The 10,331-nt window shown below is 33.7% G+C and overlaps 1 protein-coding gene across 1 annotated transcript; it reads right to left on the bottom strand.

Moving 5' to 3' along the window:
- Nucleotides 1-320: 320 nt before the first annotated feature.
- LOC108476692 (COBRA-like protein 1) lies at nucleotides 321-4,293 on the bottom strand. Its single transcript, XM_017779343.2, has 6 exons — nucleotides 3,460-4,293; nucleotides 2,759-2,838; nucleotides 2,049-2,505; nucleotides 1,543-1,699; nucleotides 1,151-1,428; nucleotides 321-888 (listed from the first exon to the last, which is right to left on the bottom strand). The coding sequence occupies exons 1-6, from the start codon at nucleotides 3,560-3,562 to the stop codon at nucleotides 596-598; spliced, it is 1,368 nt and encodes a 455-aa protein (XP_017634832.1). The 5' UTR covers nucleotides 3,563-4,293; the 3' UTR covers nucleotides 321-595.
- Nucleotides 4,294-10,331: the final 6,038 nt, after the last annotated feature.

The following is a 10,331-nucleotide window of genomic DNA, read 5'->3' as shown; positions in this document are numbered from 1 at the left end:
AAAATAACCCATTGGTCTAAGGATCATTTGAAAAATGTTAAATAGAACTTCTTAAAGGAGACCTTCACTTTCAAGCAGGGATGAAGTCTATTTAGCCTACGAAACGGTGGTGGACCTACCAGTAGCATTCAAAGTTTTGCAAAGCCAAGATTCCACCAAAGATAACAGGGACAACAGAATCATACAATTCCCAAATTTCTTTCAACCAGACCATAGAGGCATTTTGTAGAAAAACTCGAGCATGATACTAACTGAGTTATTGACAAATCACAAATATGCTTACGAACCCTAAACAACCGCAACGCATAAGTTAGCTAAAGTTTCTCTGTCAATGATTTATGTCTGTTACTACTGTAATAAAATATCGTGGGAATTCTACAATCAACATTGTTATTGGTTTAAGTACATAATCGAACATGCATACATACAACAGCACGAGTGAATTCACTGACCATACATTAAAACGACACCACTGCACATTGACTTCCTCTAACTGACACAAACTGCAACTTCTCACGCCGCACATTCTACATCGAACTGATTCAGTCAAAATTTTGGAGCATACCAGATTTCCCAGTATAAAAATGGTTGAACTTTATGCATATCCCAATAAAAATGCCATTGCTGCCAAGAGAGTTGTCAACAAACTAAGTGTGGAGATAAGCTGATGGGAACTGCCGTTAGGCAACCAAGGATAGGCGTCGGGCGGTGGCATAACACAATTATCTCCATTGAAGTAGATTCTTCGAGGGAAAGCCCAACCCTTCTCAAAAGTGAAAGTTGCTTTGTCCTTTCGGAAAAGTAGCTCTGACTGCACATTACCGAGCTGACCAGCTTGGGAAAGCAAATCGTTGTAAAATTTAACACCCCATAACATGGCAGTATCATCTGTTGGTTGAACAAAAGTTAACCCTTTAATCACCTTTTAAAATAATAGAATATGTAATCGCATTCTTTAACAGTTACGAAGCCAAAGAAAAAGTAACATATTTCCTATTTACATGTAACATTTGCTGCAATGCATTACCACAAAACAGCAATATTGAGCAGAGATGAGTTCTATGTAAGCTATCAATGATGACATAAGATGCAAAGAGCACAAAACATAAATAAATAAATAAATAAAAAGACCAAGATCGATTGAACTTACTTATTGCAGTATACGGAGTTAAAGACTTGTAGTTAAAGCTGAAAATCTGGGTGAGATTGTCGAAGTTGGGATGTTGCACAACTAAGTTCCACTGTGTATAGTTCATATTATAATTGAAATTAGTAATTGTGACCTTAACCCGCCAATACTCCTTGTAGTTTAGCTTAACATGCCAATGAACTCGGACCGGACACATATGACTTGTACATTGGACCAAAGGTGCATAGTTATTCTTCCCTGTACTTGGAACAACCGATGCTATATGCGGAGCTTTGGGGCTGCACATTAGCAACAAAAAACTTTAGGAAAGCAATAAGGATTCAAAATAGCAATCATCCCCAACTAACATACACTGAGCAACAATTATCGGCATTTTGGTTGAACAAACTTACTCTACACAGCTCCCAGGCTGAGAAGTATTTTGGCAGCCACAAGCACATTGCGGGCAAGGTACTATGGTTTCATTATAGAATGATGAGAGAGAGACGCAACAAGTAGGTGTTTTCTGAGCTAGAAATTGTGAATACGTGCAAGTAACATTCCAAGTCACTGTAATAAAGAAGCAATGTCAATTACAAGCATCCATACTGATACAATTCAAATTATATATTAGGTGAGAAAAATTGTTTCCAAAATCTACATTGTGCAAAGCAATTAACAAGCCCAATTTATCAATTATTAATGCTGAATATCGATAAAATGAGCGTCCAGAAAGAAAAGCTTCATTTGCCAATGATTTCTTTCTGCAATGAGTTGGCTATAATAAAATTTCAGCCAATGGCGTGATAGCTCAGCATGCTACTTTTACAAAGTTCGGTGATGTAAAATGTGACATGTGGCATAGCTAAAAGAAAGTGAATATCTACATAACATTCAAGATCTTAATCAAGTAACTTACTCAAAGCTTGTGTGACTCTTCTTTTGTCCGCGGTAACAAATCTACTGGGTTTCACAATTTTCGCTGGACCACAAGTATAACCGGGCCCTGGTGCCTTCAAAGTGAAGTTTTTTGGAACTCTAACTGTCTTGTTTGTTGTTCCTGCTTGCCCCACACTCACCTGGAATGAGCTTGCTGCCGTAGCTGAATCTTGTACCCATGAGTTTAGCACTCCCCCTTTACAGCAATTCGCAATCTGCTGATTATAAGGTGTTCCTGGCAATAAATCCACGACTGTTGGGTCCTTCTTACAACAATGTGGAATGTTCCCTTTGAATCTTGAACAATCCCCTTGTTCAGTTGTTTGTCCTCCCATCATACTCCAAATCACCTCCTTCTTAGACCATTTCCAACCTAATGTCCACCCTGGTGCTTGGATGTGACGGTACTGCTGGAAGTTAAAGATTGTGACAACTGCCTGCTCATTACATCAAGAATTTAGTCACATTTTCAGCCAATGCGGACAAGAGATAAACCATATCTAAGCCAACAAGATACCCTTTTTTCTGCAACCCCTTGTTTTTTCATTTTCAGTGTTACAGTATTAGTTCAAAAGATATTTGAAATCACAACCAAGAAATACGAGGTTCTGACTTTCATACTACCCCACACTAGATAGCTAAATCATCAAATTCTAGCTTCTTACATATAACAGATGGAAGAACACTTACAACATAGCCATCAGCAGTCCAACTCATGATATCCCATTTGATTGTGATATTTCCATTAGGATCCAAAGGATCATAGGCTTCTGAAAATGAGTTAAAATAAAGAGAATCATAACAAATGTATACATTTTCAATACTAATCATCCATTAAGATACATTTAGAAATAAAGAAGCAAATCAATATCAGATAATCACTAGACATCAAATAGTAGAGGTCCAAAGTTCAAAAGTTCATTTTCTCACTAAACCAATAATGCATGGAAACTGTATGATAAGACATTTAAGTTGTCTTCAAGGGAAAGGAAAGTTATGATTCTAAATAAATGGAAATTACTCAAATTTCATCATTAACTGCTAAATTTTTCCTAAACCCTTCAATCTAAAGACTACCATTTTTAATCACAGTTAGTTGAATTTCACAACTTGCTTTGTTCATTAAGATAACAAAAGAATCAAGATTTCGATAGAAAAATCATAGCCTATTATGGAAATATAATTGACAAGTTAAATCTCCGGCAAAACCAACAAAAATCCATTAACATAAACGTAGGAAAAACGACTCAAAAGACCATAAAGGGAAGAGCTTTCGCATAATCAAAGAAAACCCATTTTACCAACTTCGTTCAAGAATCAAAATACCATTTAAAAAAAAAACCCCAAATATTCCAACTTTCCAGACAAAGAAAGAGAAAGTTTGTACAAACCTGTTGCAGTGAAACTTGAGAAAGAGAGCAAAAACAGAAGCAAGACGCTGAAAGAGCTTAGGTTGAAGAAAGATCTAGCAATGAACAAAAAAAGATTAGACATTTCTGTAGGATTTTAGGAGTCTTCTTTTGTTATTGACTTCGGTTCAAGATCTGTGGCAGACAGGGAAGACTCAGAGAGAAGAACGGAGATGAGTAGCTTTTTCGTCCAACAGGACATGACACGAAAGTTTAAGACTTTGAGTTTAAAGTAGTGGAACACTTTAATCTCACTGTAAAACGCCTTTTTTCTTTTAAATTATAAATTTGTTTTCATTAATCATGTGATATATAACTTTAACATCAACAATCATTAAAAAATATAAATAATTTCTTTTTCATCTTAGCAAATCACAGACTAATTTGTTTTTGTCTAATCTTGCTTATAGCATAAGGATGTCATAATTTAGTATTAAATAAACATGAATTTTAGTTCCATCAATATTAATAGTGTATTGTTCAAAAGGACCCGCCATTATTATATAAATTTAAATATAATTAAAAGAAGTATACATTTAATCAAAAATCAAATCATATAAAAATATTTGAAAGAATTCGAACATCTTAAACATAAGTTATATTTAAAATTAAATCATTCAATTTAAATATGAATAAAAACAAATTAATTTAGACTTAAAAATCAAATTATCATCAACTAAATTTAATCCTCGATGTTAATTATATATATATATATATATATATATATTCATCCACAACATATAATTTAAAATAAAATGAAGAAATTAGTTAAAAAAGCAAAACGCATGATAAGGTATTGAATAATATGGCGTATGAAACACGGCGTGTGAAAGTGGGAAGAAAATGGATTATATAGATGGATGTTTGCTTGCTTGATTAAGGAGGTTTGAAATAAAGATTGGATGATGGGTGACAGTTGTTTGTGAGTTAATAGAAAATGACAGCCCCATACGCAGGTTCTAGAGGAAGCTAAGCCAGTCATGCTTGAGTCGTCGGCGACACGCAATGCTTGCTAATGGTTCGTCTGTCATTCACTAAACTCACTGCGCTGCTTCTTTTAGCTATTAATATATTCCGGGTAGGAACATCAATCCTTATGAAATGAGACAGTATGTTATTTATTGTTCTTATTCTAAAATCTTATAATTAAGGGAAAATGTAGATAATGGTCCTCCTCCCTTTTGGAATGGACCGAGTATATGTTTTATCGTTACATTTAATATTTATTAATATATAAAATTTTAAAAATTAATATAAAAGAGAAAATATAAATTTGTTCATTTCTTTTAAATAATGTTAACCAATCAATAATAAATAGTTTAAATAATAATTTGGGAGTGTTTTTATACATTAATTTATTTAAATATTATTTTAAAATAAAAAATATGTAAAGGAAATGAGCATAGATTTTGAATTAATTTGTAACATTTAAATAAATCTTTAAATTCGTCATTACAAATTAAAATTAAAGTTATTTAAATGATTTTATTTTTAAACTTTTTTCCTTAACTATTTGAATAAGAATCTTAAATCAAACCACAGGAAAAGAGTTTCATCTTAAATACATAACTTAATGTGAAGGTTAAGATTGAACCATATTCGATTATAAATTGTAATATTTGATTCAATATATAGTTATCACATGCATTTTTATTTACATTTGTAATTCCTTTAAAACATACTAAAAATATTAAATGAAATTATTTTTTAACACTTGAAAAAAAGAGAATTTTATGTGATTTATTAACTCATAAAAATTTGTTAAATTTTATAATAACAAATATATAATATACTTCTAAATACAAAATATAAAAACACACAATTTTATCTTCTTCTTTTTTTTCTTTTTCTTTTTTTTTTAAAATTTTCCCTTCCCTCCCCTCTGTTTCCCTTTCTTTTCATTCGGACGTCCAAGCCAACCTTCCCCCAACGGCCAGCTGTCACGATTTTAGGGTCTAATATCTATAGTACCTAATGTATTTACTTTTTACATATGTTATAGATTTAGGGTTTAAATTTTAAGATTTAGCATTTAGTGTTTAGAATTTCTCTTGAATAGGGTTTAAAATTTTAAGATTTAGTGTTAAGGCTTACAATTTTATGATTTTATGTTTGGGTTTACAATTTAAACCTTTTGTGTTTAATGTTTAAATTTTAAAGTTTAAGAATAAATTTATTATGCAATTATTTATAGAATTCAAATAATTAAAAGTAAAATCAGTCAATAGAATAAATATATTTAAAAATATATTCATGAATGAATTATAAAATCATTAATAAAAATATGGAAGAGAGTGGGTCGGGTTAATGTGGACCAATTATGTATATAATCACAATTTGTGTATTGTGCTTCCAATAAGCTGCCTTTTAGGGCCAGTTTGATATTAATTTTGCTATTGAGAATTACTTTTAAAATTTTCGTTTTTGGAAAAAAGTATTTTCAAATGTATTCTGAAAAATATGATTTGTTAATTTTAAGTTTTGAAATTATTATAAAATTACAAAGAGAAGTTAAAATGTTTATGTGATACATGAGGTTGAAAATAAAAAATTAATTTAAATAATATTTAAATAATTTAATATAATAATACATTAAATATTTAAATAATTTAATATAATGATATATAAAATATATCAATTTAGTTTGAGTGCTACTATTCTTTTTTAAATAATTGTATCCTTCTGTACATCAATTTAGTTTTTTTTGGGTGAAAAACAAAAGTATATTCAATTAAGCTAAATCACTAGGACATTCTTCAAACAACTTTAAGCCAGCCAACTTAGCTATTTGATTAACTTCTAAATTTTCATATCTTGGAATATATTGTAGTGGCCAATGATCAATAGTCTTCAGATAATGTTGAATATGTCTTATTAGCACCAAATTGGAGGGCTTCGAGTTAGACTCCCTTATGGCTTCAATGACTCCCAAGCTATCTGTTTGCAACAAAACTCCTTCACATTGCATTCCTTATAGAAGTGGCAGTCCATTTAAAATGCCCTATAGTTCTGCGTCATAAATGGTACATCTATTCAACCTTCGATTGAAGCCCATTATCCACTCCTCCTGACCATTTCTCAATACTCCCCTTGCAATAGCATAACTTGAATCCACCTTAATCAAACCATCCGTTCTTAAATGCACCCACTACCCGTCTTGTCGTACATGCTCCCTAACACTTGCCTTATATTAGGCATTGTCTTGGGAAGACGTGCATACTACTTGGCCTAACTAAGAGAAATCTTGATGTTTTCTTCTACACTCTATGACGAGCCTTGAAAGATATGGAGATTTCTATTTTTCCAAATATGCCAAGCAACCAAACCAAAGAAGATCAGCCACTCAACCCCTCCAATGACTAAGTTGTGACAATTTTTCAAATTATTCAAAATCTAGACTTACAAATTACTAAAAAAGAAGATCTCTTGCTCCTCAATTGGGACTACCTGAGTCCATACATCCCTTGCTGACCTGCAATATCTAAGAGCATGAATAATATCCTCTAAGGCTAACCTACAAACAGTACAATAATTATAACAGCCCGATTTAGGGCTTAGTAAGAACAATAATCTCGGGACCACAAATCCGAAGTTAACAAGATTATTTTATTATTATTTTGATGTTCTAGTATTAATATATTAGTGCATGAAAAATTTGGTGAGCTAATTTTAACGTTTGTGAGCCCAATTGCGAAAAAGGATTAAATCGCATAAAGTGCAAAAGTCTTAAATTGATAGCTAGGGGTGTTAAATAGTTAAAGAACCAAAATTGGGGGTATTTAAAGGGAAATTAATCTCTTTTTAAAAGTTCTTGGCTGGCCATAGAGTCAAAGAGGGGGACAAAATCTTTAAGTTTGGTGTGTTAGGTGACTTAATTTTGATTAAAAATAAAGAAAATTTGTCATCTTTTCTTTTCTTCTCCTATACACCACCGAAAATTTCAGCCATTTTTGGGGTTTAAGAGCTTCAAAATTTTCAGCAACTTTGAGTCCTCTCAGATAAGTGATTTTGATAGTTTCTCTTAATGATTTTTATATTTTTAAGACCCTCGAAGCATGACTTTCAAATGAGGGGTCTATTTTGCAAAATGATTAAGAGTTTAGGGTTTTTTCATGAATGGATTTGTGATGTTTGCTGAGTTTTTATGGAAGAATATGAGTCTTAGTTGTGTAGTAGACAACTTTTGTGAAAGGTGTTGGCATGAAAACACCTAAAAAGATTATTTTGCATGTTAGCATGAAAACACCTAAAAGGATTATTTTGCATAAATTGCAAAATAAGTGATAAGTGTGTGAAATAGTGAGAATTCGAGGTTGCTATAAGAGTAAAAAGAGTTCAAGTATGCTTAATATGCGAAGAAATTCGATAAGAATTGATTTTCGAGCATAGGGGTAAAATGGTTATTTTGTCAAAGTCTAGGGGCAAAATGGTCATTTACCTAAGATGTGAATTTTAGATTTCCAAATTGTATTTAGTGACTTAATGAATGCATTTTGCTATTATAGATCAAGAATTGCCAAATCCGACCCTAGACCGAGGGAAAGCCAAGCGAGTAGATTAATTGACGAGTTGTCTACATTTTGTAATCCGAGGTAAGTTGTACATAAATAATGCAACTACATTGCTAATGTATGTGTCGAATTGCATTTAAATTTAATATAGCATGAATTGCTTGATTGTGAAATCAAGGAAGTATGATGATAATAGAGATAGTAGAGTTCCCGTCGAACCTAGGAAATAAACCGGATATTCATGCCGTGACATTAGGGTCACATGTGTGAGCTAGTGTAAGACATGTCTGGGACATGCATTGGCCACATTATGAGAGCCAGTGTAAGACCATGTTCGAGACATGGCATCAGCATTAAGACAAGAGCTAGTGTAAGACATGCCTGGGACATGCATCAGCCTCAAGACGTAAGCCAGTGTAAGAAATGTCTAGGACATGCATCGGCTACGAGATGTGTCAGCGTAAGACTATGTCTGGGACATGGCATCGACACGGATATGTGAGAGCTAGTGTAATGTAACACCCCTAACCCGTATCCAACTCTGGGCAGGGCTCGAGGCATTACCGGGACTTTACACTTTCGGTACACGAACTCAGGTCACAAAATTTCATTTAAATTTAAAACCTTTCAATCATGAACATTTCTTATATAGGCCTTCGAGACCTATAACATATCGAAAGGAAATGTTGGAAAAATTTGGGCTCGTTCGATTTCCCTTGGGCTCCTTAAAACATTTTCCTTAACATAAAAGGGGCACACGCCCATGCAGGTGGGCCGTGTGGACTTACACGCCCGTGTGACTTGGGGCACGTCCATGCCTTTAACCCGTGGGCAACACTGACATTTAGGCACGACTAAGGCATACGCCCTTGGACTCACCCTGTGTTCAAAACTTGAGCATTCTATTAAATTAACACGGCCCAGACACACGCCTATGTATCCTACCCGTGTACAACTTTGAGCTAAAATTTTAAGTGCAGGGGACATACGGCCTTAGCACACGCCCATGGGAGAAAATCGTGTGTCACACACGGCCAAGACACATGCCCGTGTGTCCAACCATGTGGACTCTAATAGGCTATTTTCAAAGCCTAAAGTTACCCTTTTCTACCTCTTATGCTTAGAAATTTCCAAGTTTGAGAGAAAACACAATTTTACACTTGTAAATAATCTTAATAAAACTCTTTATATGGAAACCTCATATCATTGGTTTCATACATGATAGGTTATTTCCCATTTAGTGTTTATGGGTTGCCGTGCTGCATTAATCCATCCGAAATTGGTTCGTTCAAGAGACTCATTGCCAATTGATAGCAACCCATCGTTTGTAAATAAAACCATGCATAAAATTGTAGGTCATAGCCTACTTAAATTAAGCCAACTTTCATGGCTATATACAAAGGGATAAACATATTTCTACATGCCTTCATTTGGCAAATCAAATGACACATATAACAAAATACTCAAAAATACTACACATACCATTGAACAAAATGAACAAAGTCTCGATACCAAAGCTTGTTTTAGTTGATAGTGTGTTAACTCTCCAATTATCTTCCAGTCTTTATGAGTCCTCGAGCTCTGTGGAACAGGGAAAAAGATAGGGGTAAGGATTTACATGCTTAGTAAGCTTGAATAACTGGAAAGTAAACTTACCGAGTAATTAGCATACATCCATCCTTGATTCATAAAATCATCCATTATGAAATGATCTCTTATCACATGCACTCAATCACTGAGTTAGTCACATAATCATGTATCATGTAATTTAACTATATGAGTTCATCATTCAACATTTTATTCAAATATGTATATCCCATGTTAACCTCGTTGAGTTTCTAGGAAATCTCAATGGAATATCCATTATCCGTCAATTCATACGAATGATCATTCCATATATGCACTCCTGCGAACCTCATATCATATGGTAGGATTACCAGTCCAGGCTAAATCCCCCATATCATGAACTCGTAAGGTGATGTCGGGATTACCAGTCCAGGCTAAATCCCTTATAGCGACAGACACCCTTAATGAGCTCAAATCTGAATTACTAGTCCAGGCTAAATTCAGACCCTAATCAGATTACCCGTCCGAGCTAAATCCGTAATGCACATATATTCTTCGAGAGGCTTGATCATTCAAGGAACACCAGTTTGGGCTAGATTCCTTTCCATACTCGAGATCACGGATTACCCGTCTGGGCTAAATCCTTACTGCAACACATGCAGGATCTCATTCCACATGTAAAACATGGTTATCCATCGAATTTCCCTTTTTAACCTCAACTGAGACGGTTATCAACAATTCATTATCAAAAATGCATTTCATGCATTTTCATGCCAT

The sequence above is a fragment of the Gossypium arboreum genome, chromosome 7 (assembly GCF_025698485.1).
Source record: "Gossypium arboreum isolate Shixiya-1 chromosome 7, ASM2569848v2, whole genome shotgun sequence".
Classification (NCBI taxonomy): domain Eukaryota; kingdom Viridiplantae; phylum Streptophyta; class Magnoliopsida; order Malvales; family Malvaceae; genus Gossypium; species Gossypium arboreum.
The sequence above is the reverse complement of the archived record's forward strand: the minus strand, read 5'-3'. Positions and strand labels throughout refer to the sequence as shown.

Bases quoted from the DNA above. Each gene is read 5' to 3' on its own strand.
- LOC108476692 (XM_017779343.2), bottom strand. From the start codon at position 3,562: ATGTCTAATCTTTTTTTGTTCATTGCTAGATCTTTCTTCAACCTAAGC. The intron at 2,839-3,459 runs GTTTGTACAAAC...ACTCATTTTCAG, and splicing joins CTCAAGTTTCACTGCAACAG to AAGCCTATGATCCTTTGGAT. The intron at 1,700-2,048 runs GTAAGTTACTTG...TCTTTATTACAG, and splicing joins AAGAGTCACACAAGCTTTGA to TGACTTGGAATGTTACTTGC.